Source organism: Geotrypetes seraphini, chromosome 2 (genome assembly GCF_902459505.1).
Source record: "Geotrypetes seraphini chromosome 2, aGeoSer1.1, whole genome shotgun sequence".
NCBI lineage: Eukaryota > Metazoa > Chordata > Amphibia > Gymnophiona > Dermophiidae > Geotrypetes > Geotrypetes seraphini.
In genome coordinates this window covers 69,583,706-69,610,541 of record NC_047085.1, presented here as the reverse complement: position 1 = coordinate 69,610,541, position 26,836 = coordinate 69,583,706, and the positions used below count along the sequence as shown (strand labels likewise).

At 40.8% G+C, this 26,836-nt stretch overlaps 1 protein-coding gene across 3 annotated transcripts in view; it reads right to left on the bottom strand.

The window, feature by feature from the left end:
• Window positions 1-26,836, bottom strand: part of STK3 (serine/threonine kinase 3) — a 331,931-nt gene that overhangs the window by 256,770 nt on the left and 48,325 nt on the right. For all 3 annotated transcript variants that reach the window (XM_033934587.1, XM_033934585.1, XM_033934586.1), the window contains exon 4: window positions 16,263-16,377. In XM_033934587.1, the coding sequence (XP_033790478.1) occupies window positions 16,263-16,377 (115 nt within the window). The remainder of the gene's footprint in view (window positions 1-16,262; window positions 16,378-26,836) is intronic.

Sequence of the window (26,836 nt, the reverse complement as noted above, 5' to 3'; positions counted from 1 at the left end):
TTATATCTTTCTCATGTCTTTCTCATGGCCCAGGCAAAGAGGAACAAATTAGCAGCTATGATTTTCAGTCCAAGGCCTGCTTAGTAGCATGTAACAGCTCATTAGGCTTCAGAATGAACTGCAACTACCATTAGCAAGGACAGCTAACAGGGCAATGAAATGCCTGACAGGTTTATTTTACTAAGTTACTGAGTGACACACACCTGCTTCAGGATCCAGTAAACGCCACTCTGACAGTGAGTAGTCCCCAAGGACAATTTGTGCAGAAGTGGAGAAAAGAAAAGGGGAACCCCCCATTTGACTATCCCTTGAAATGAAAAATACCTTCCTGTTCAATGTAAAGACCTGCTTCATTGCAGCAAAGCCTGGGATTCAACTAAGTAAAGGGATCAAAATTTGTTCATACTTTCCTCCACAGAAGAGAGGAGCACTTAAAATGAAGAACTGGCTAAGTTCAGTAGATCAACTAGAGAACGACCTGAAGAGCAGACCATCCCACTGTAGACTTGACTAAGACTGATTTCTGGAGATGCTCCAAGAGTTAAAACTTCTCCAAGGAGATCTTAAGGCAGTAACGAAAATCAAATTGGAGCAGAAAGCCTTAAACATGGATACACATCTCATGAGATACACATAGGTGAGCAGATTGACGCTATTGCATTTTTCAAACAAAACTGCTTGCACTGGGATCGATGGCATGGAATGTTGCTACTATTTGCATTTCAGCCAGGTATTTGTGACCTGGATTGGCCACTGATGGAAACAGGATACTGGGCTTGATGGACCACTGGTCTGACTCTAAGGCCTTCCTAAAATGTTTACAATCCGCATGTGTTTTAACAACTTTGAATAGTTTTTGTGTCATCTGCAAATTTAATCATCTCACTTGTCATTATGATTTCCAGATGGTTTATAAATATGTTAAATAGCACTAGTCCTAGTACTCCACTATTCACCTCCTCCGCTGAGAAAAATGACCATTTAACCTTACACTCTGTTTCACCCTTTATACCTAATTCATCCCAATCTTTTATAAGAACAAGAGACAGGGCTCACTGGGGAAGAATGGAGAAGAGATTACATACCCTCAGTTTTTTTGTATCTGTTTGAAAATGGTACTTTCATCTCTTAATCGAAATTTGAAGAGAGCTGCATCAGGCAGCTACCGATCTTTCAATCTTTGCCTCAAACCTTGAAAGCACAGTTACTTATGGTAACAGGTGTTATCCCGGACAGCAGGCAAATATTCTCACATGTGGGTGACGTCATCCATGGAGCCCAAATACAGACAGCATTAAAAAGTGTACTATCACTTTAAGTTTTAAGAAAATTCGCAAGTGCCTTCCCACCCGATGTAGGATCGCAGTACCTCAGTTCCATAAGCTAAGAAGCCAACCAGGGGAGGTGGGTGGGTTGTGAGAATATCTGCCTCCTGTCCCGAATAACACCTGTTATGGTAAGTAACTGTGCTTTATCCTAGGACAAACAGGCAGCATGTTCTCACATGTGGGACTCCCCAGCTTACTGCAATGGGATGGAGTGAGAGTTGGCCATTAAGAGAATAAATTTGGTAATACTGCTTGGCCAAAGTGACTATCCCATCTGGAATAAGATTCCAGAAAATAGTGAGACATGAACATGTGAAATGAGGACCAATTAGCAGCTTTACAGATCTCATCAATGGGAGGGGAACGTAAGAAAGCAACTGAAGCTGCCATAGCTCAGACCTTATGTGCTGTTACATGACCTCAAGCTGCAGCCCAGCCTGAGCATAACATAAGGAAACCATGTGGAAATAGTTCTCTTGATTACAGGCATCTTGACGATAAACAGTACACCACATTGAAAACTGTGTCCACTTCTCTTGGTAGCACTGCTGTGTAGACAGTTTTCTGGATGCATCTAAAATGAGTCTGAAAGGATCAGAAAGATCAGCATCTGCTGAGGTTATCCCAAGAGGTACCAGGCTGCTAGGTGCAACAACTATAGATTGGGATGTAAACGAGACCCTTGATTCTGCGTGAGAAGAGATGGGAAGATCTGCAGGGGTACTGGATCTTTGACATTGAACTGAAGTAGAAAGGAGAACCACGGTTGCCTGAGCCAACGAGGATCTATGAGGATCACGGTGGCCGACTGTTGCTTGAGCTTGACTAACATTTTGAGAATAAGAGGAATTGATGGAAACACATAAAGGAATTTCTTTGTCCAATCCAGGAGAAAGGCATCTGCCTCCAGATGATGAGGAGAATATTGCCTGGAACAGAATTGAGGCAGCTTGTGATTGAGAGGGAACGCAAACAGGTCTATCTGATGAATCCCTCAAAGAGAGAATATTTTGAAGCAAGATTGTGGAGTTGAGCATCCACTCATGTGCTCAAAGAATTCTGCTGAGCTTGTCGGCAAGAGTATTTTGCGCTCCTTAGACATAGACAGCTTTTAAAAATATGTTTCAAGCAATAGCCCAGTTCCAAATTTTCTCAGCTTCTTGACAAAGAATCAAAGAACCTGTTCCCCCTTGTTTGTTTATGTAATACATAAACTTGATTTATAGGTTTTTGATGCGAGGCACTGGTAGCCTCGTTGTAATTTAGGAGGCTTTACATTATTATTATTATTTTATATTGATGTTTGATTTCTTGTATTGTATGTGATTCTATTTGTGTAGGTACTTTACTGTGACCCGCCTTGGGAAAGGCGGAGTATAAATAAAGAAATATGAAATACGAAATACATCGCAACTTGATTGTCTGTGTGTACTAGGAAGACTTGACTGAATACACTGTTTTGAAAAGTCTTCAGAGCATTGTGAATCGCTCTGAGTTCCAAGAGGTTTATGTGGAACTGTTGCTCTTGAGCAAATCAGTAACCCTGTGTACGAAGATCGTCCAGGTGAGCTCCCCAAGCATACTTGGATGGTCAGAACTTTCTGATGTGGAGGGATTTGAAAGATTTGAAGACTTCATCTACCACTGAAGAGACTAATGAAGCGATGATGTGACTGTAATCTCTTGTGAGAACGGAACGAGAAGTCGAGACCATCAACCTAAGAATTCCAATTCTTTTCATGTTCCTCAATTTTTGCATGGCTGCCTCAATGGAATCGCCAAAATGTTCTTCTCCTAAACATGGAATATAGGCTAATCTATCTTGGAGATTGATGTCCATATCTGAGACTCAACCACGCCAGGCGTCTCATAGCCACTGACATAGCAGATGCTCTAGATGACATCTCAAAAGCATCATAGGCTGACCTCACTAAATATTTTCTAGTCTGTGAAAGAGTGCAAATAGTGTCCTGATATTCCTAAAGATGTTGTGAAGGAATATATTTTTCAAAGATAGGCAATTTCTTTACCAGTTGTTTTAGATAACAGGACATGTAGAAATTGTAATTAAGGACTCTGCTCGCCAGCATAGAATTTTGGTAAAGGCAACGTCCAAACTTGTCCATAGCCCTGGTGTTGCTGAGGCATAAACTTTTGAATTAAATTATTTTTTAAGGGTTAATTCCACAAACGATGATTGGTGTTGAAGTTGTGGTTTATCAAACCCTGGACAAGAAATTATTCTGTAAATGGAATTAAGTTTTCTTGGAACTACTGTGATAGTTAAATGTGTTTCCCAATTTTTGAGAAGCATCTCCTTGAGAATGCCATGTAACGGTAACCTGAGGAGCTCCTTGGGAGGCTCATCATAGTCTAAATCTTCCAAGTATTCAGCACTTGGTCAGCTTCCAATTTGACAAGTAAGGCTTTGCTAAGCTGCCTAATATATTTAATAAAGGAAAGTCTTTCTGTAGGAGATTTTGCTTTAGGAGGTATTTTCTGTGTTGACTGCTCTGAAGGGGTGTCGTAAGACAGTCGCAGATAAAGCAAATTCACACTCTAAGTCAGAATGCAAATCTGAATCATAGAGAAGTTTGGAGAAGCTGTACGTTGAGGAGAACGATGTGCAAGGGAAGTTCTGCAACATCTTCGGTACTGATCCTATGAAGAAGATGACAAGGATCAATGAGTATCCCTTTTACACTTCGAAGCATGAGACCGACGCGATGAAGATCGATGATTCTTTGCGTCAAATGCTGTGTCAATGCTTCAAAGTAGTGGATTGATGCCTCGATGAAGAACGTTGATGAGAGGAGTTAGATCGATGCGAGGATCAATTTCTGGAGGCAAAATGTCGTCAAGATAGGAAGTGACAATGCCTTGTGGAAGATCCATGAAACGTAGCTCTATGTTCCGATGGATAGCTGACAGCCTTTTAGTGCCTTGAGTCCTCTTAGTGCTATGCTCAGGCTAGGTCGATACCGAGGGAATTGATGTAAGCACCAGCATGCAGTGCAATATGAACATATCACCAATCTCCCTCTGGAAGAACTCATCGAGATTCTCCTTGAAAGCATGCACCGGTTCTGATGGCTCATCGGCTAGTACCATTGGAGCAGCAGCTTGTCTCGAAGTGGGTAACCTCGATGAGGATGCAATGCACCGGTTCTGATGGCTCATTGGCTGGTACCATTGGAGCAGCAGCTTGTCTCGGAGTGGGTGACCTCGATGAGGATGCACACCATGAAGGAGAGACATGGAGGAAGCCACTGCTTGCCCTGGATTGGTAGCATGGAATATTGCTACACCTTGGGTTTTGGCTCTGAGAATGGGCTACTGGGCTTGATGGACCATTAATCTGACCCAGTAAGGCTATTTTTATGTTCTTATGTAAGTTGCAATAATGGAGAACAATAGGGTCACTGTTTGGTCTGCATCAAGGGACTCAATGCTTCTGAGACCTGCGACGCTTGCTGGGAAGCAAATGGCTTCTTAGCTGGCTTCCCCGATGCTGTAAAATCTCCCGATGTTGATGGCTCCAAAGGTTTGTCAGTGTCTATGGCTGAGCCAAACAGCTTCTCCTGTTGAATGCATCAGACTTTAATGGAGCGCTTTTGTAAGGAAGAGCACCGAGTACACGTTTCAACTCGGTGTTTAGGGCCTAAACACTGTAAACACCAACTGTGAGGGTCGGTGATGGAAATAGGCCTCTGTCACCTACAGCACTTCTTAAAACCCATTAATGGTTTCGAAATGGATGGGAAAATTTTGTCAGCAAGATTGAATTTAATTTTGAGAGACCCGCCGAGGGAAAACCCCACTAAAAATGAAAGGAAATTTTATATTTATATATATATATATTTTTTATTATTATTATTATTATTATTTTTTTTTTTTTTTTTTAAATAGTAGAGAAAATAACAGTATTGAAATAAAAACTAAGAAAAAGAAAAGAAAAAAAGGGGAAGGCAACGCAGACTGAAAGGAGTCCAGTCAAAAAAGTACTTCTTCATTCCATGGAAAACAAAGAACTGAGGTACCACGAGCCTATGTCAGGTAGGAAGGCATGCACGGTGCAGGCAGTCGCGAAATTTCTTAAAACTTAAAATGACAGTACACTTTTTAATGCTGTCCGCACTGGGGCTCCTTGGATGACATCACCCACATGTGAGAATATGCTGCCTGCTTGTCCTAGGATAACATAAAGATAACTTCCTGAGGAGACCTTTAGGGGTGGATAAAGTTGTTTTCAAGGACATAGGAACAAGGAAACTTATCTCACTGTTACATATAACCTTCATGAAACTTTATCATCCCAAACCATATAACTATCAAATACAGTGGGTGATAGTTTTGGGGGAACAAGAACAGGACATTTAGATGCAAATTTGGGCCGGTTATTTTAAAGTATCTATTTCTCCAATTTGCTAATGGTGAAGTTGAAAATCTTGTTGTGATTGTATATCACCTGCTTTGATACATAAGTGGGACAGATGCTGGCTTCTCCCCACTTTGCTTGCAGGGGTCCAACAATAGGAGATTTTGATCTTATGTGGTAGGGTTGACCAACTACTCAACTATACTAGGCTATGGTACAGAGGTTCATTGAATCCATCAATGAAGTATATCCTCCCACCAATGTTCTCTCTAACATTTGCTGGCCTATGTATGCATGAAAAACATTCTGTGCACAGCCTTGACATGTGTATGGTATAGATCATGTTTATAATAAAGAAAACCTACAAAAAGTTTGTGTGTACAGTTGCTAGGCGTGTATGCTCCCTTTCTGACCCATGTGCACAAACACACAACTTGGAAGGAACACCACTTCCCACTGCAATATGCTATTTTTGTCTTGAGGTGGGAGTGCCCAATGTAAATGTAAATTCCTAATTTTATAATATGACATTCAGTTTCTCCTAGTAGCTGTACAATGAGTAATTGGCCAAAAAATGGAAAGATAGATCACCCCCAACTAAACTGGAGTGGCTACATAAAATCTTGAATATATATATGTAATAGAAGACTCACGAGTTATGAGACAAGAAGAACAACTTTCAGCAAAAACAATTACACTACAACCAATTCGACCTTGAACTGAATAGGTAAAGGTGGAATAGTAAACCTGATTAACATAACATAGTATTATAATTTATGCAGGTACGCTGATAATTTGAGAAATTGACTGCTTCTCTCACCCTTTGGGGATGCACTGTTTAGGGGTGGTTCGAGATTGGCTGGTTCTTGGGGAAGGGGGAGGGGAGAACACTGATGCTATACTAGAAAACATCAACTGTTATTGAGTTCTGCTTTTGTTCATGTTTGAGTTGTGTCAAAAAACTAATGTGGCTACTGAATAGAATAACTGCCAATAAAGATTATATCACAAGAATTTAATTTCCACTCATGTTGGTCTAGTTATATTAAAGTTGCAGACTTCTATATCAATAAATTTTTCTTAAAAAGATTTTCAGGGTTTTCTACTTCCCCAATTCATTTTAGAACAGGTAAGATAGTGAGGAGCTGTATGTGAAAGGTAAAATTCTGTTCTTATCTGATAGTTTTCTTTCCTTTAGTCACAGCAGATGAAACCAGGGACAAGTGGGTTATGACCATCCATCAGCAGGCAGAAACAGATAAACCAAAAGTGTCATATATAGGATGGTAAACTCACTGGTTAGCCAGTGTTTCTCATAACAAAGCAGCAGGATCAATGCAAAAAGTTAGTCGGCAAATAACTCCCTCCTCACAGTTGCTGAATCCACATCCAGGCCATCCACAGGGCCACTCCCTATGGAACAAAGTCAAAACAAAGATTAACATAAACAAACAAAAGGCAGGACCCTGGATTCATCTGCTGAGACTAAAGGAACGAAAATTATCAGGTAAGCTAACCTCTTATTCCTTACCTTCTCAGCTACTACTTTTGAGAACCAAAGTGGCTTCTTTTCCTCTTACTTTTATTTACTTGCCCCACATAAAGGTTTGTCACCCTTACAATTACTCCTTTCAGTTTTGTCCACTGCATTTCCACTCCTTCCAGACGTTCCCATCAAGCCAACAATTCCTTAATGTAATCCCCCTCTCTATACCCATCTTAATATTAAACCATAACATGCAGTGATCACTGGATGCCAGATGATCTCCCATTGTAACATCAGAAACACTTTCCCCGTTTGTAAGCACTAAGTCCAGTATGACCCCCTTCCCGCGTGGGTTTCATTACCAACTGCTGGAACAGTTCTCCTTGTAGAGAATCCAGGATCTCCCTACTTCTAGAAGAATCTTGCAATAGGGGTTCCTCATTCAACATCCGTCATGTTAAAATCACCTATTAGTAAAACTTCCCCTTTTTTAGATATATTCTGAATGTCTACTATTAAATCTGTCCTATCTATGAATGAGGCCTGTATATCACACCAATGTAAATATAGTTACCATTGCCTCTTTCCAAATTGATCGACAGTGCCTCTTCCTTGCCCTGCAGATCCTGCAATTATGTGGCTTTAATATGATCTTTAACATATAACGCTACTCCAGAGCTACACAGAGGCACTCTAAGCCATAGCTTAGAACCAAGCCAAACTGCTAGATGAAGCTTGCTCTGCTTCCAGTGATGGAGCCAAGCTGAACTGCTAGAAGAAGCAGAGAGACAAATCCTGAGATGTCCAGGTTTCAGCTAAGAAATACTGTATTCGCCATTCAGAGAAATAGGCGATGCTGCTCCGAATGCAATAAGGTGGAACCTATGCACATATAATGCTGAACCAGCACCAAGTAGAGTTAACCCTTGTAAGAGCCAACAGTCCACCCCAATTGAGAGGATGGGACCATTACTTTTAACCATCTGAAGACCACTTGAAGAAGTTTGCTCAATATTTGAAGCGTAAATCGTCTACAACACCCCCAGAGTTGGCTCCTGTGAACATAGACTCAGGCAAGCATCAACATAAACCAGCCTTCAATATCAAGTAGACCAGAGGTCCAGGCTTGACCTCTTCCCAATAACTACATTTTTTTTTCTTTTTCGATTAGAATAACCATTGGAACTAAGCTCCTGCAACCTTGGGGGAGGGGGGAAGGACCAAACTATGTGAAAAACATTACAATAAGAAAAATGAAGTCTACTAGCCCCTCATTGCTCCTGATCATATGCAGGCCATAATTGGACCTGAAGGTAATAATTGGACTCATAATTGGACTCATGACACACATCCAGGGTCACACAAGGAGGCTTGCAGTCAACTGGAAGCACAGATATAATGGCCGATAGAAATCACCTTTTTTAATTTTAATTTTTTTTTTTTTTACAAAAGACCCCCCTAGTTCATCTTGGGCCCAGCCTTACTTGGTCAGAAGTAAGGTCCAAAAGACCTGCATCCTCTGCCAAATGTGAAACCCTATGTGATACAGAGCCAGCTTGGTGCCCTAATGTGCAAAATGTAACTAAGCTAGAGATGTGACTTTTGGAATGCAGCCAAGCATGTTGAGCCTATCTGCTGGCTGCATACCCATGATTACAACCAGTCAAAAAGACTAAGAACGGCATGAAGACACCAGATATCAGAATTCCACAGAAAATCCACAGGCCAGGCTACTGGCAGTCATAAGAATTGCCATACTGAGACATTTTAAAGGTTTCTCATGCTTAGATAACTGTTTCCAACAGAGGACAATCCAGGTCACAAATACCTGACAAGATCCAAGCAGAAAAAGAAAAACAGACCTTATGCTGCCTATCCAAGAAACAAGCAATGGACTTCCCCCAAACCATTTTAATAATGGCTTATGGAAAGAAGCAGAAAGGAAAATCTGAAGTGACTGAAGAGATAGCAGCAGAAATAGTAACTCCCATTCTCCCTGCATCTCCAAAACAGACTCAGTACAGCCCTACAACTAACTTGAAGTAGGAAAACTGTGACACACAGCAGGGGAAAGGCCTATATGGCCCTTGCTGACTGTGTCCTTCAATGCCACCCATGCATACATGGAGGCGTCTGTTGCAAGTGTTTTCTGATGTGGAGGGATGTGAAACAGTGAACCTCTGGAGATATTTGTCGGTTTCAACCACCATTGCAGAGATTGACAAAGAGGCGAGGTGACTTTAATCCGTTGGGATAAGGGATCCATGCTTGAGACCACTGAGATGTCAGGTTCCATTGAGCTGATCTGAGGTAAAGTCGACATGAACTGCAAAGTTGGATCAAGGCATTTTGTCTTTGCTGTTGTAAGAAAGCCCATAACAGACTCGTGTGGAGCACAGCTCCTATGAACTCTGAGGATGTGGCAAACCTTCCTAAGCTGGACAGTATAAGACGTAACTGATATATGCAAACATAAAAAGAAACCCAGTTGAATGTAGATTTTTCTACCTGCTTTCTTACTGCTCTGGGTATACTAGTGAGAACATGAGCCTGACAGGTAGGGAAGCACATATATGGAGCATATGGATAGCATGGTGTTTACCTGGGAAATTGGCAAAGAAAAATGAATATATATATATATATATATATATAAAAATACATATAAGTAAAAAGCCAGAAAAACAAAACAGAGAATGAATAGTGAGAAAATTGTAAAATATGTTTCTTGCTGAATCATAAAGGGAACATAGGGAAAAGAATTAAAATATATTAAGAATCTATTTTGGTATTACAACCAAAAGATTATTTTCCCCCTCCCCTTTTTTTCTTGTTTTAGCCCTGAATTGAGTTCAGTTTCCCTCCTTTAGCTTTCTCTTTGTTTCTCGTGCTCTTATAAAACACTGAAATAGATGTTAGAGTTATGGGAGTGTGTGGTGTAGTGGTTAGAGCTACAACTTTGGCACACTGAGATTGTGGATTCTTATCCCGCACTGCTCCTTGTGACCCTGGGCAAGTCACTTAATTCCCATTGCCCCAGGTACATTAGAGTGGGAGCCCACTGGGACAGTTAGGGATTAATGCTTGAGTACCTGAATAATTTGTAATCTGCAAAGCATTGTAAGATATGCGGAATATAAATTTATTTTATTTTTTAAAGCCTTCTAATAATAATTATATGGACTGAGTGTATGAAGTGAATATTTGTATGAAAAAAACACAGTTACTTACCTTAACAGGTGTTATCCAGAGACAGCAGGCAGATATTCTCACATGTGGGTGCGTCATCCACAGAGAGTAGAACGGATGCAGGAATCTATTTGATGTTCCAGCCCTAGACACTGGATACACCAGCTATGCGGGTCGGTGATGGAGATGTGGTGCTGACACCAACAGCACTTTTTAAACCTGCTCAGTATCTATGACATGGATGGGAAGATTTGAGCGGCAAAGTCAAACTCAATTTTTACTGAGGAAAAAACGCCGAAAGGACAAAAAAATGAGACCAAGGCTTTAAACGAGATATGAGGTAGGCATTTTTTTTTAGCGAAAAGGTTTACGAGAAGAAAAAAAAAATGTATTTGTGAAACAAAGGTCACAATATCACGCTCTGAGGGAAGGCAATGCAGCACAAGAAAACAACTTCTTTGCCCCGCGGAAAACGAAGAACTGAGGTACCACGAGCCCTTGTCAGCCAGGAAGGCACTCACGCATGTGTGGTGCAGGTAGACTGAAAGCTTTTAAGCTCTTACGGTGCCAGTGCACTTTTCACTGTCTATACAGGGTTCTGTGGATGGCATCATCCACATGTGAGAATATGTTGCCTGCTTGTCCTAGGATAATATGTATGTATGGATAATATTCAAATAGAATTATGTTATAGAAAATATATGGGTTGCTGTTTTAAACTTTAGAATAGTGTAATGGAACAAGAGAGGGGGCGGGTTGGCACTGACCTGAATATAAGACATGACCCCCATTTTTTGGCATCTTATATTTGAGTATACATAGTATTACTGAGGTATTAAATTTGCTGATGATACAAAGTTACTCAAAGTTGCTGGGAGAATAAGCAACCAAATGGCAGAAGACATTTAATGTGAGCAAGTGAAAAGTGATGCATTTGGGAAAGAGAAACCCGAGCTACATTTATATGATAAAAGGGTCCACATTAGGATTCACTGTCCAGGAAAAATATTTAGGTGTCATCATTGATGATATGTTGAAACCTTCAGCTCAGTGTGCAGCAGTTAGGAAAGCAAATAGAATGTTAGAAATTATAAAGAAATGAATTAAAACCAAAAATGAGAATGCTGTAATGCTTTCATAATGCTCTAAGGCAGGGGTGCCCACACTTTATGGGCTTGCGAGCTACTTTTATAATGACTAAGTCAAAATGATATACCAACAATAAAATTAAAAAAAAACCACAAAGCACACTGAAAGGCAGAGAAAATGTTAATTATTCATATTCCGGGTTTTTTCAAAGAGGTCACGGCAGATGACTCTATGCCAGGGGTGTGTAATGTCGGTCCTCGAGGGCCGCAGTCCAGTCGGATTTTCAGGATTTCCTCAATGAATATACATGAGGTCTATTTGCATGCACTGCTTTCATTGTATGCTAATAGATCTCATGCATATTCATTGGGGAAATCCTGAAAACCCGACTGGATTGCGGCCCTCGAGGACCGACATTGGACACCCCTGCTCTATGCAATGTCACCTCAGTAACAAAATACAAAAATAGACAAATACACCCCCTCCCTTTTTACTAAACCACAATAGTAGGTTTTAGCACAGGGAGTTACGCTGAATGCCTCGCGCTGCTCTCAATGCTCATAGGCTCCCTGCGCTAAAAAACGCTATTGCGGTTTAGTAAAAGGGAGCCATAGTGCAAAATATAGACAGCAGATATAAATTCTCAAAACAGGCACATTTTGATCACTAAATTTAAAATAAAATCATTTTTCCTACCTTTGCTGTTTGGTGATTTCATGAGTCTCTGGTTGCACTTTCTTCTTCTGACTGTGCATCCAATCTTTCTTCCTTTCTTTCAGCCTCCTGTATGTTTCCTCTCCTCCAGACCTCATTCTCTCCCCCAACTTTTTTTTTCTGTCTCCCTGTTCCCCTTTCTTTCTTTCTCCGTGCCCTCCCCCAAGCCACTCGCCCTCGAGGAACAGCCCCCAAGCCACTGCCGTCCCAAGCTTTCCCTGCAGAAGCATCGCGCTGACCAGTATTCCGCTCCCTGACGTCAATTCTGACATAGGAGAGGAAGTTCCGGGCCAACAAGGCATTTCTCCCCATTCCATCCAGCCTGAGCCCCATCTCTCCTTTGTCCAGCATTTCCCTTCTGTGTCTGTCAAAATTACCATTCCACCTATTTTCCAGCATCACCCTTCTTTGTGTCCATCTCACCTATATCCCTATCTCACCACTTTTTCAGAATCTTCATTTGTCTCTGCTCTGTCTTTGTCTTTACCCCATGTTCACCATTTGCCCTTTCAATGTCTTTATCTCCCCCCACACACACACACACACTTTTTCAGCATTACTTCTATGTCTCTATTTCACCTCCTCTTCATGTCCCCTCTGTATCTCTATCCTTATTCAGTAGGTCCTGCTTACCCTTTCTCTTCTTTGTGTCACTATCTCCATTTTTAGCTTTCCCCCCTTTTCCTTTGTTACTGCACCCTGTAGCCAGAATCTTTCCACCCTCCCTCCACTCCGGCCCAGTCCAGTATGAAATATTTCTTTTTGTTTCCCTCCCCTCTCTCTTTCTCTCTCTCTTCTCCTCCCTCACCCACGAGTCCTGCATCTGGCCCTTTCCCTTCTACCTGCACCTGGCAACACCCCCCCTGCTCCGCAGCTCTCTTCAGCAACTCGTCAGCAGCGGTGATCAAGACAAGCTGCCAACATCGAGGCCTTCCCTCTATGAGTCCCGCCTTTGTGGAAAAAGGAAGTTGAAACAAGCGGGACTCGCAGAGGGTAGGCCCTGACGTCGGAAGCTTGTGTCGATCGCTGCTGTTGAGTTGCCGAAGAGAGCCGCGGAGCAGGGGGTGTGGCCGGAAGCAGGTAGAAGGGAGAGGGAGATAGGAAGGCTGCTGGAAGAGGTAGACCCCGGCCAGGATGATTTCTTTTTCAGGCTCCTGCTGTCGCTGCCACGCTCCCCCCCGCTCCGAAATGACAAAAACAGCCTAATGCCCGGCGTCGGTGTCTTTGACATCAGGGAGAGGAAGGCTGATAGGCCCGGTAGATCGGGACGGCAACACGAGTCTATCACGGAGCCCGGGATGGGCTCTGCGATCGACTCACATTGCCTTCCTGAGCTACCGGTCGATCACGATCGACGTGTTGGGCACCCCTGCTCTAAGGTGTGACCACACCTCGATTACTGTGTGCAATTCTGGTAAAGGGGATTGGGTGACTTCCCTATGAGGAAAGGCTAAAGCGACTAGGGTCTTCAGCCTAGAGAAGAGATGGCTCAGGTGAGATATGATAAACATCTATAAAATGAATCACTTGTTTACTCTTTCCAAAAATACTAGAACTATGGGGGGAAGTAATGAAGCAACTAACTGGAGAAACTGGAGAAAATATTTCTTCACTTAACGTATAATTAACCTCTGGAATTTGTTGCCAAAGAATGTGATAAAAGCAGTTATCTTAGCAGGGTTTAAAAAAAGGTTTGCCTAATTTCCTAAAAGTCCATATGCCATTATTAAGATGGACTTTGAAAAATCCACTGTCTATTTCTAGGATAAGCAGCATAAAATCTGCTTTACTCTTTTGGGATATTAAATTGAAAAAAATTACCAGCGGAACAACTCTACTAATGAAGAATTGTAAAGAAAGTTTGCAAAACTATAAAGGTACATCAGATACTGCATGAAACAAGAAACTAGATTATATAATTGTGAAAAAAATAAAATTTATGCTTGCAGCTAATATACCAAAAAAACTGATTTAAAAAAATAAAAGTATAGAACATGATTGGTTTAAATAAAGTTTCCCAGTTATATACACATAATGGAAACAATGCATCTTCCTTGTATTTACAGGGCCACCCAAATGCAGAGTTAATTTTTCAAGCATTGGTTTTTCAGTCTGACCACAATGCCTTCCTCTGTTATCTCATCTACATGTGTCTTTCTTGGCTAAAGTGTTGTAGAATGCCAAAATATTTTTTTCATTTTTTTACTAACTGCAATTTTCAACTAAACATGTTTCTTTCACACACAAATCATCTTATTGGTCTAAAATATAGAGATGCCCTCTGGCTATTCTAAGATGCATAATTATAAATGGCACTGATCACATAATCCCCACTGTGTCAGAAAGGGGACTATTAAGAGTCCTAGTTAACATGCCTTTAACAAAAATCACATTTACACTCTATGTCTTAAAAGAAAAAAATTCAACAGAATGCATTTACAGCTTCTAAAAAATATGTTCCTACTGGGATAATGTTATGCTTCCACAATCAAACTCAAGTCCATTTGTGGTTAACCAAAATAATTTTGAAGTATTTAAGCTGTCTCTTTTCTGAATGCATTTTACTGGAACATTACAGACAACATATAATAAAGCTTTGCAGTAATCAAGTTATTGCTCTAGAAAAGTATAAACTGACGACGGTTTTAATTGCTGCTCTCCATCATTACAGAAATGAATAGGACACTTTTGTTCTTAGACAATGTGGTCAACATTAACTGGACTCAAAGCTTGCACAAGACACATGCTAGCTTTTATATTCCCAACATGTTGCAAATCCAGTATTTTTAAGCAGCTTCTAGTTGCATATAGAATTATACATGCTCTTTAAACAGACTGAAATGGCTTACAAAATATTAACTTCTCTTTTCATGTTTTAAAGCAACACTTTAAAACATTGTTCTTCAAACGCCGGTCCGTGGATCGGTGCCGGTCCACAGAAATTTCCTGCCTGTCTGCAGGGCCGGCATGTGCATCAGGTCCAAGACAGTGTTCTTCAGCCACCAGTTCTCGGTGCAATCGATGCAGCGTTGTCTTCAGGCCAGCTCCCTCTTCCTCAGTGCAGCAGTGCACAAAGACATGGGTAGCGGCTCCTATGCGCTTCCTGCGCCTGAACCGGGAACCTTCTCTCTGACGTCACAAAGTCAGAGAGAAGGCTTCTGAATGAGGTGCGGGACGCACGAGGAGCCGCTGCCCGTGTCTTTGTGCACTGCAGCACTGAGGAAGAGGGAGCTGGCCCAAAGACAACACCGGGGGCGGCATAAAATGGCCAGGCGGGAGTAGGCCAGAAGTTAAGGCACAGTATAGAGGGAGGGAAACAACAAAGGGAGGGGGAATGATTTTAGTGATTGATTTACATCTGCTGTCTGTTCAGGAAGAAATGCATTTGTTTCTTTTCCTCTGGGGTTGTACTGCATGCGGAGTCTTGCATCTTAGGGTTTGTTTGTATATATTAGTACTTTAAGTTTTTGGTCCCGTATTTGCTTGGGGTTATCTGTGTTCTGGTATGAATGAATATTGAGAAGCATACAGTGTGCTTTGTGTAGTTTAATTTTGTGATTAACCATTATGTGTTGTTAATATGATTATATTGTATGTATGTGTGTGTATATATAAAAAATGAAAATAAAAAATTGTGTTACAATTAGCACTATTATGGGGGCAGGATCTGGGGCAGAGATTGGGTGGAGTTGGGCAGGGTCTGGCCCACGACTTAGCCCACTGTTCTTCAACTGCAGGTCCGCAGACTGGTGCCAGTCCACATTATTTTATTTCCGCTGGTCCATAGGTGTCAAAAGGTTGAAGAACACTGCTTTAAAACTTGTAGATCTGAGCATCCAAAGATCAGAATGCTCTTTACTTTCTAACAGAATACAAATGAACCATCTCCAGTGTTCTTAGTACAAATTCTAATTTTACTACATGAAACATCACAGACCAGGCCATGAAAATGTTTATATATGAAACTATTTACAATGCATTTTTAGGATATTCATCATTATTGGCTACGGCAGAAAATTGTTTTGAGCTACTTGTATTGCTTGAAAACATACGGTTTTAATATTATAAAGAAAAAACTTACTGTTTTATTCCGCAATCTAATGATATCTGAAACAGAGCCTGCTCCACAGTACTCCATCACAATCCATAGATCAGTGTTCTTAAAGTAGCTTCCGTAATACTTCACTACATAATGGCTGAATAAAAATACATCAAATACACAAATCAGTATTTGCAGACTAAGACAGCCAAGTTATGGTGATATGTCTATTGGTATGCTCAGATTGGTGTACATAGTTTGAAACATCAAAGTATATTCAATAATCAATACAATGGCAAAAAAAAAAAAAAAAAAATCACATATAATAAGAACTATATAATTACACAATAAGAACACATCTAATTACAACTATATAAAAAGACCCAGGTCTAAACCATTTTCCTAATTGTGATAAAGAAGGCCAATTAAAAAAGTTGTCTTGGTTATTACATGTATAAATGACTGTGTTGGATTAAGTAGAGTAAATGCAGTCTCTCGTAATTACACTCCTTCTCAGGGTCACTGTAAGAGAAAGCTAGTTAGACTACTGAGTCAGGAAGGCAGGGTCCAGTAGAAAGAATGGAAAACCCTGAGCATGAACAAGATGGAGAGTCCCAGGGCAGGAAGAGAAGGAGTTTCCATGGTCAAGGAATTGCAAACCAGAAAGCTAACTGAGGTACAAGAGTTTTCCTTGTACACTGATTGAAGTTTAATTCTGAGCTTGGTAGAAACCAAGTTTCTGTTAGATTTATATTAACTTCAAGCTGACACTCCTTAGTGGCTTGTTGAAGCCTGACAGGATTAGATCTTCATTTGTTTAGTTAAAATGGGACTGGAAGCTGATCTCTTCAACTACAAAGTTCTATGCCTGAAGAGGAAGAAAAGGCTTGTGTACATGCTTGCTTTAAATACAATTAAATCGTTTAATTGGATGGTTTTACAGACAAGTGGCTAACTCATTTTTCACACCAGAATGGTTGGCTCAGTTTTCCAAGTGGCCAATCGGGACAACCCGTTCAATTACATGCAAAAATGTACAGGATCCATTGGCGTTTAGCTTAATCTACTTGTCCATAGGTAAATATCAATGTCTTGATAAACTAGATCCAAAAAGTTGCAATTCGGCACAATTGAGGGTTAGCCCACTTGTCTATAAGACATCCAATTTATCCTTACGTTGTGGTTTGCCTATATTTTGTGAAGGCTCCATACTCTAAGCCCTGCTCATGCTAACACATCTAAACAGCTGTTTTTAAAAGTTGCTATGTACAGTATGGTTCAAATACTGTAAACAGCACCTAAATCGGCAGTCGCCTACAAAAACGGCGCCAGCCACATAGCAATCATGCTTAGGTGCCATTTAAAGAATCACAGCTAACAGAGCCTACCACAAAGCTTAGGCATCTGCAATGTAGGCCAGGGTTTTACTAGCCTACAATGAAGATGCCTAAGTTCCTTTGACAATCGTGTCTAAGGGCACCTGAGGTCATCTATCCCTAACCACACCTACTTTGACCTTAGGTACCATTAGACAGTTTCGTATAGATGCGATAATGATGCCTCCTTTTTTAATGAATTTTTACTTGTTTTTTGATGGCGCCAATTAAAATAATTAAGTTGGGCGGCAGTAGGGTGCCTATCGCCACCTAACATATGTAAGGTTATGCAGGTGGTGCAGCAGACAAGCCCCCAAAATGTAAGGTTGTGACACTACATATGCCTTAAGTCTTGGGTTCAATATCCTCAGAGGAGGTTCAGCAGGAAGTGAAATTAATGACAATAACAGCCAAGTGTGGTTGCATAAAAAGGATGTCCGTTATCTCCTCTGCTGTTTGATATTGTTTTGGAACCTTTTTTATTAGCTATTCAACAGGCTGAGGAGATTCAGGGTATTCCTTATGCAGGTAAGGAATATAAAGTCTCTGCTTACGCAAATGATATTTTGCTTCATTTGAGGAATCTGGAAACAACCATTCCACATTTACTAGAGTTGATTGAAAAATTTGGAAAATTTTCAGGATATAAGATAAATTGGAGTAAATCAGAGGTCTTCCATTAAACATTCATTGTTCCAAGGGATTGTTTGATAAATTCTCTTTCTTGTGGAAAGAAAGAGGTATTAAATATTTAGGTATTTGGAACCAGAAAACATTGGAAGAAACGATGCAGGTAAATGAAAAATCCATTTTGCTAAAGGTCTCAGAGATGTGTGAGCAATGGAACCCACTGCATTTGTCTTGGGGGGGGAGAGTTCAGACTGTAAAAATGATGATTCTGCCTATAGTCTGTTACCAAATGGGTATGATACCGGTTTACTTTCAGGGATCTTTTTATAAAAAATTGAATGGTAACAGGTTAGAATTGCTATGGTAACTTTACAAAAGCCGATTGTGGAGGGTGGGGTTGCTGCCCTGGTTTGGTCATTTTCTTACCATGCAATGGTTCTGAGCACCTTCGTGGTTAAAGGCATTTTCATTTTGTTTTTTGTTCCCTTTTTTGTTTTTGTTAGTTCATAGTCTTTTGGGAACTTTTTCTGTTTGAATTTCACCCAGTTGTTATATTGGGGCACTGTAATACTACCTAAAACTAGTTATCCCAGCAGCATATAGAATAATCAGAAGAATATATATATAATAATACTGCTTTATACTGGAACATACATATCAAAACACAGAGCCCAGCATAATTCAAGAACTCAGGCCTCAGAAACGGAGCCTACGCTCAGCCGTATATCACAGACTGGAAGGATCCGCGTAGTCAAACAGCTCCTGCTCCAATCATTGGCCAATATGTACGGCTTATTAGAAAAATTTTTTATATCATTTTTTTAAGCAATTTAAAACTCTAGATTCAACTAAAACACTAAAGAAGTATCTTGCATATGTAGTAGCCAGGATTTGAAAAAAAGGGACTTATCTCAAAGTTCAGCTTGTTTTATATGCCATTCGTGTCTTATTTTGCCGACGCGGCCACGTTTCGCGGGAATTTTAACATCCGCTGTGTCAGGGCCATCAAGACACTCAAAATCACAGGCTCAAAACATTCCACCAGTCACAAATTTTCAAAATTTTGAAATTTGTGACTGGTGGAATGTTTTGAGCCTGTGATTTTGAGTGTCTTGATGGCCCTGACGCAGCGGATGTTAAAATTCCCGCGAAACGTGGCCGCGTCGGCAAAATAAGACACGAATGGCATATAAAACAAGCTGAACTTTGAGATAAGTCCCTTTTTTTCAAATCCTGGCTACTACATATGCAAGATACTTCTTTAGTGTTTTAGTTGAATCTAGAGTTTTAAATTGCTTAAAAAAATGATATAAAAAAATTTTTCTAATAAGCCGTACATATTGGCCAATGATTGGAGCAGGAGCTGTTTGACTACGCGGATCCTTCCAGTCTGTGATATACGGCTGAGCGTAGGCTCCGTTTCTGAGGCCTGAGTTCAGGCACTGTAATACTGACATAGGGACCTTAGACCATTTGTTATTTTTTTGTCCACTGATATTTAAATTCTGGAAGTCGATTTGGGGACAAATAAATATTATATTAGAATCTGATATTTCACTAACATATGAAGCCATTATATGTGGTACTATGTTACATGTTAAACCTCCCCTTGATAAATATAAAAGTCGTCTCTTCTTGATCTTTACTGGAATAGCTGTTCAAATGATCACAAAAAATTAGAAAAATTATGATAGATTAAACTATACGTTTTGGTGGACAAATATATGTAATACGTACAAATATGAGAAAATGAATGCTGAATGTTTGGGATACAATGGGTTTTTTTAACAAAATATGGGGTCCATTGGCTTTATTTGCTGATTCACATTAAGAGTTTTTGTTGTTCTAAGATTTTATCATTACACATCCGGGAGGGTGGGAGGTAATTGAAATATATATATATATATATATATATATATATATATATTAAATTTTTGTTTTATTTGAAATAAGTTAATTGGTATTATCATTATCTGATAAGAAGGGTGGGTGGGTAAAACAATGCTTTTTATATTAATTGTATGAAGTGGTGTATTTCTATGAAAATAGTTCTGTATTAATTGTTCTGTAACAAATGTAATACACTAATATAGTTTATAAAATAATAAAATTTTTACCAAAAAAAATGAATATATTGTGTAGAAATAGGCTTAATATTACAGATATGCAATACTTAGTTAAAAGATACATTAAAAATATGCTTAGTTACTAATGTACAGAGAAATATTCAATTATGTAGCTGGTTCTGTGCTCTTGTGAATGAGAGAGAAAAGACAGGTTCCTGAATAGGTGCTATGAGGGTGAAGAGACAGAGATGAAGATAAGCAAGAGTCCGGAGAGAGAGAGAGAGAGATGGGAGGTGATCAAGAGAGGAGGCTTTTATAGGTTGGAATCTTGTTCTAAAAATAGAGTCTATTGTGGTTAAATACATCTTTACTTTAGTACAATGATAAGGAAGGTGTGTGATGTGAGAGAATGAAAGAGAAAAAAAGAAAGAGAGAGAAACTGTCCCTCATAGACTGGAGATTCTGTTAATTTCCAGTATCTTTCTGTAACAATGGCTCTTGATGGACACTAACTATCTGTGCCAGAACATGTAGCTGGGGCCATTCTCTACCTTAAGTACCTTAGCACATCTGTTGAACCTCAGGGCTGTGCCAAAGGGCTTTTGTTACTCTTAAGCACTGATAATTTAGAAGTTATTTAGGGCATTCTAAGGCTGAATGGTCTTATCTGAACTGGCATCCCTCCAGATCAGATCTGTTTGATATAATCTCCCATAGGTCTTTGCTGACAGCTAGCAATGTAAGGCTGGGCTGACAACTTACAGATTGTTTACAAAATCAGACTCTTTATGGATAGATACACAGCATACACGGAGCGGCATCATTTTAAAAAAAAAGTCTAAGTCCGTTTTCGGCCTTGGCCGCTATTCGTCCAGCATCTAAAGTTCATTCTCAAACAATATGTTCAAAATATATTTTTTCTCAAGAATCATCTAATCATATGTCCAACCGTTTGATCGTCAAGACCACCAAGTCGTCTATCTTTATATCGCATTCTCGTCCAAACAATTGTCCAAGTCCCAAACGCCTAGAAAAAGACCTTTTGGACATGGGAGGGGTCAGTAAAGTGATGGACTACCACCCAGACATGGCAACAGAGTAGTGGGGCACCTTACAGGGCACTGCTGTGAACTTCACAAAAAAGGTGCCACATAAACATCTCAGCACAGCTCCCTTGCAGGTCATGGTGAGCCCCCCAAAACCTACTATACCCACCTGTCTACAATCCCAATAGCCCTTAAGGCTGCAGGTTGCACCTATATTTTATTTATTTAAAATATTTCTATGGCAGTACAGTAGGGTTTGGGGGGGGGTGGTGGGCTCATATTTTCAACCATGAATGCAGTGGTTAGAGTGGCTTATGGGCCTGGGTCCTTTTCTCTATGGTTCACTAGCCCACCCCTCAGACTACTTAAGCCACTTCTGTGCAGCTCTACTAGGCTTTCTTATGCCAGGTGCCTATAATATTCTGGGGTATACCCAGTCCATTCCAAGATTGCTGCCTTAACATCTTTATAGGTAGCTCAGCCTTCGGAGTTGGCACTTTGGAAGGCAATTTGGCTGCCACCAGTTAACAGGTTTCCCATATATGTAGTCCGCATTGCCTCTGTCCAACCAGCTAAGCAGGCCATCCTCTCAAAATTCACCAACAAATAGTCCGGATCATCCTCTCGAATCACATTACTAATATGGGCACTGTTGCGATAGGCCCAAGTCCTTGGGTCTGCATAAATTGCTGCTGATGTTGTCACTCCATCATGAGCTGGATCAGTTTATCCATGTTTTACTAGTAGTTGGATTAGTTTCTCCATGTTTTACTAGTACTAGAGCACTCTGGGTACCAAAAATAAATCCTGCCTGTCTGTCTCTCAAGGTAGAGTTAATTTCCTTAGCCTCACAATATAAAGGGGTCTCAAACTCGGGCCCAGATCCTGGAGTTTGTGGGGTCTGAGCAGGATTTCACTCCGGACACCAAATGTAACAGCACGAGCAGGGGTTAGGTTCGGGCCTATGCCCACATAGACAGACCCAGACACAAGCAGTAAAGAAAAACTCTTTATCAGTCAAAAGAAAGAAAATCTTGCACCCTGTTACTTCACAGGGACAGGTATATAAGTAACAGTCTCTTGGTTCAAGAAGCAAACATGTAGGATATGGAGATCAAAATCCTTAAACCTAACCAACAAAAGATCTCCAGTTAAGTGTCTGTTAACGTAAGTATTAATTTAACCTTAACTTCTCATATACTCAAAAATGTATAATTCAGCCAAATATCGAAGCCCCTATAGCCAAACCCACCACTGTGTATGGAATATTTTATAATAATTTATATCAAACTGTGAATTTTTCAATTTATAAGTGCCATAACGTATTGTAAAAACTTCAAAAAAATCACGTTAAGACTTAGCTTATAGAGTCTCATGGGTCCCGACGTTGACCACATTTCGTGGAACTTTTTCAAGGGAGTTAAAGGGTTGTGCTTAATTTACACCATGCCGTTCTGCCAAAAAATAAATAGTTCTTAGAGAAACATTCAAGACACACATGACTTTTGGTGATGCAAAAAAACAGCTGGGCCTGATAAACTGTCTCCTCTCTTTTCATTGACAGTTCATCTGGTGACGTTAGCTACTACTTTAAAAGCACGTAGGCTTTTTCTGACCATTGAGCGAGGAAAAGCAGTAAACAGTTTTGAGAATCTTTACACTGAATTTTGCTGATATGACAGATACCTTCCCTATGTTGCCTTGCATTAATTTTGAAAACCTAAGTGTGTCTTGAATGTTTCTGCTATTCTGATATTCTCTAAGAACTATTTATTTTTTGGCAGAACGGCATGGTGTAAATTAAGCACAACCCTTTAACTCCCTTGTGGGTTCCTTGAAAAAGTTTCACGAAACATGGTCCACGCCGGGACCCGTGAGACTCTATAAGCTAAGTCTTAGTGATTTTTTTGAAGTTTTTACAATAAGTTATGGCATTTATAAATTGAAAAATTCACAGTTTGATATAAATCAGGGGTGTCAAAGTCCCTCCTCGAGGGCCGTAATCCAGTCAGGTTTTCAGGATTTCCCCAATGAATATGCATTGAAAGCAGTGCATGCACATAGATCTCATGCATATTCATTGGGGAAATCCTGAAAACCCGACTGGATTACGGCCCTCGAGGACCGACTTTGACACCTGTGATATAAATTATTATAAAATATTCCATACACAGTGATTAGGTGGTGGATTTGGCTATAGGGGGTTCGGTCCTTGGCTGAATTACACAATTTTGAATGTATGAGAATTTAAGGTTAAATTAATACTTACGTTAACAGACACTTAACTGGAGATCTTTTGTTGATTAGGTTTAAGGATTTTGATCTCCACATTCCTACACGTTACTTTTTTACAGATAGTCTCCCTACATTTTTCTTTTCTCTGAAAACCAGACTAGACATAAATCGCTGATGACCAGAAATCTGCTGCCTCGTTGTTTTTGTAAGATGACCTTTACTTAATGCTTTGTCAATGTCTCGCATGTAATATCTCTCAGGAATACTTTATGAATCTTTGCAGCTGTACCACAGAAATACCCTTCCCAGCGTTTCTCACAAATCTTACAGATGTTTCTCCTTTCAAATTAAGGAAACTGTAGTGGGAGAATTTGGCATTCTTTACCACAGCCCAAGGTGATGCCCCTATCCCACAATACACTCTGAAAATAATGCCAGATTTAGCCACCAAATCTTTATCAGATCAGAAATAACTTGCACACTACTGTGATCGGTTGTTCTATTTCACAAAGTATACATATCAGTTAAAACAAAAAGGCATGGTTTATATGTGCGCACCTAATAAAATTCTCAAGTTTCCAAACAGAAAATCATTCCTAGATGAGAACATGGGGCCAATGCCCCAATCTAACGCTTAATGTTCTACATTTAAACCAGTAGAGAACAGCTCTCTACTTCCTGCTCCAGTCCCTTCCCCACCCCCACCCAGACATCCTGCTGGGAATAGGAAGGGAAAAGGCTCTAGTGGACATAATTTTGGAAGTTACTTTGAATTGTACTTTATATTTTGAAATTCAAACCAACCTGATTGTAAAAGTTCTTTTATGACTAAGACCTCTCGGACAGATTAGAAATTATTTACAACCTAAAGAACTGAGATCAGTGGTTCTGGGATGGCAGGTTCTGGGTAAAGCTGACTTTCGAGGACCCAGAGATTGAGGGCTGTCTCTTTTCCCTGGTATGTTCTACCCTTATCGATTCATCCTTTCTTCCGGAACGCCCTCCTGTCTCTTCTCTTTCCCAGAGTTCAGGCCATGGTTCAGACATAGCTAGTTTATTGTAATATACTATATGTAGGTTGCTCATAGGTTTCTTAAGAAATTGCAACTATTTCAGAATATAGCGGCAATGTAACACATAGAAACATAGAAATAGACGGCAGATAAGGGCCCACGGTCCATCTAGTCTGCCCACCTTAATGTCCCTCCCCTACCTTTGCCCTGTGAAGAGATCCCATGTGCCGATCCCATTTGGCCTTAAAATCAGGCATGCTGCTGGCCTCAATCACCTGTAGTGGAAGACTATTCCAGCGATCAACCACTCTTTCAGTGAAAAAGAATTTCCTGGTGTCACCTCGTAGTTTCCCGCCCCTGATTTTCAACGGATGCCCTCTTGTTGTCGTGGGACCCTTGAAAAAGAAGATATCTTCCTCCGCCTCGATGCGGCCCGTAAGATACTTGAACGTCTCGATCATGTCCCCCCTCTCTCTGCGCTCCTCGAGCGAGTATAGCTGTAATTTGTCAAGCCGTTTTTCGTATGGTAGATCCTTGAGTCCCGAGACCATCCGGGTGGCCATTCTTTGCACCGACTCCAGTCTCAGCACATCCTTGCGATAATGCGGCCTCCAGAATTGCACACAGTATTCCAGGTGGGGCCTCACCATGGATCTATACAATGGCATAATGACTTCCGCCTTACGACTGACGAAACCCCTTCGTATGCAGCCCATGATTTGTCTTGCCTTGGACGAAGCCTGCTCCACTTGATTGGCAGACTTCATGTCCTCACTGACGATTACCCCCAAGTCTCGTTCTGCTACCGTTTTTGCTAGGATCTCGCCATTAAGGGTATAAGACTTGCATGGATTCTGGCTGCCCAGGTGCATAACTTTGCATTTTTTTGGCATTGAAGTTGAGTTGCCATGTCCTAGACCATCGCTCCAGTAGGAGTAGGTCGTGCATCATGATGTCGGGCACTGAATCTTCGTCTGTTGTGCATTTGCCCACTACATTACTCAGTTTGGCGTCATCGGCGAATAATGTTATTTTACCTCGAAGCCCTTCTGCCAAGTCTCTTATAAAGATGTTGAATAGGATTGGGCCCAAGACTGAGCCCTGTGGTACTCCACTAATCACCTCCGTCATTTCGGAGGGGGTGCCGTTCACCACCACCCTTTGGAGCCTACCTCCAAGCCAGCTCACAACCCATTTCGTCAATGTGTTACCTAATCCTATAGAACTCATCTTGCTCAGTAACCTGCGGTGTGGTACGCTATCGAATGCTTTGCTAAAGTCCAGGTACACGATGTCCAGGGACTCCCCAATATCCAGCTTCCCCGTTACCCAGTCAAAGAAGCTGATCAGATTGGATTGGCAGGATCTCCCCTTAGTAAATCCATGTTGTCGGGGATCCCGTAGATTCTCTTCATCCAGAATCTTATCTAATTGGTGTTTGATTAGAGTTTCCATTAGTTTGCTCACTATCGATGTTAGACTCACTGGTCTGTAGTTTGCTGTCTCCATCTTTGAGCCTTTCTTGTGGAGTGGAATGATGTTAGCCGTCCTCCAGTCCAATGGGACGCTGCCTGTACTAAGGGAGAGGTTGAAGAGCGCGGACAGTGGCTCCGCCAAGACATCACTCAGCTCCCTAAGCACCCTGGGGTGCAGGTTGTCTGGCCCCATTGCTTTGTTAACCTTGAGCTTTGACAGCTCACCGTAGACACTGCTGGGCGTAAACTCAAAGTTACTAAACGGGTCAACTGAGCCAACCCTTGTCTGTAGCTGAGGGCCGAGCCCTGGCGCTTCTCGGGTGAAGACTGAGCAGAAGTATTCATTTAATAGTTGGGCTTTTTCCGAATCCTTTTCCACATAGTCTCCGTCTGGTTTCCTAAGATGTACAATCCCACCTGAGTTTTTTCTTCTATCACTGATATACCTGAAGAAGGATTTATCTCCCTTCTGGATGTTCTTTGCTAGAGACTCCTCCATGAGGAATTTAGCCTCCCTGACTGCTGTTTTGACGGCTTTTGATTTGGCCAGGTAGTCTGCTCTAGAGTCCTGCTTCCCTGATTGTTTGTAAGAGATGAATGCTTTTTTCTTCTCCTTGATCAGGTCTGAGATCTCCGCAGTAAACCACTGTGGCTTATTGTTCCTTCGCCGTTTACTTACTGATTTTACATAGCGGTTTGTTGCTTCTTGTATGGTTGCTTTCAAAGTCGACCACATGTCTTCCACGTTATCGGTTTCTTCTTGGCTTTGTAGCGC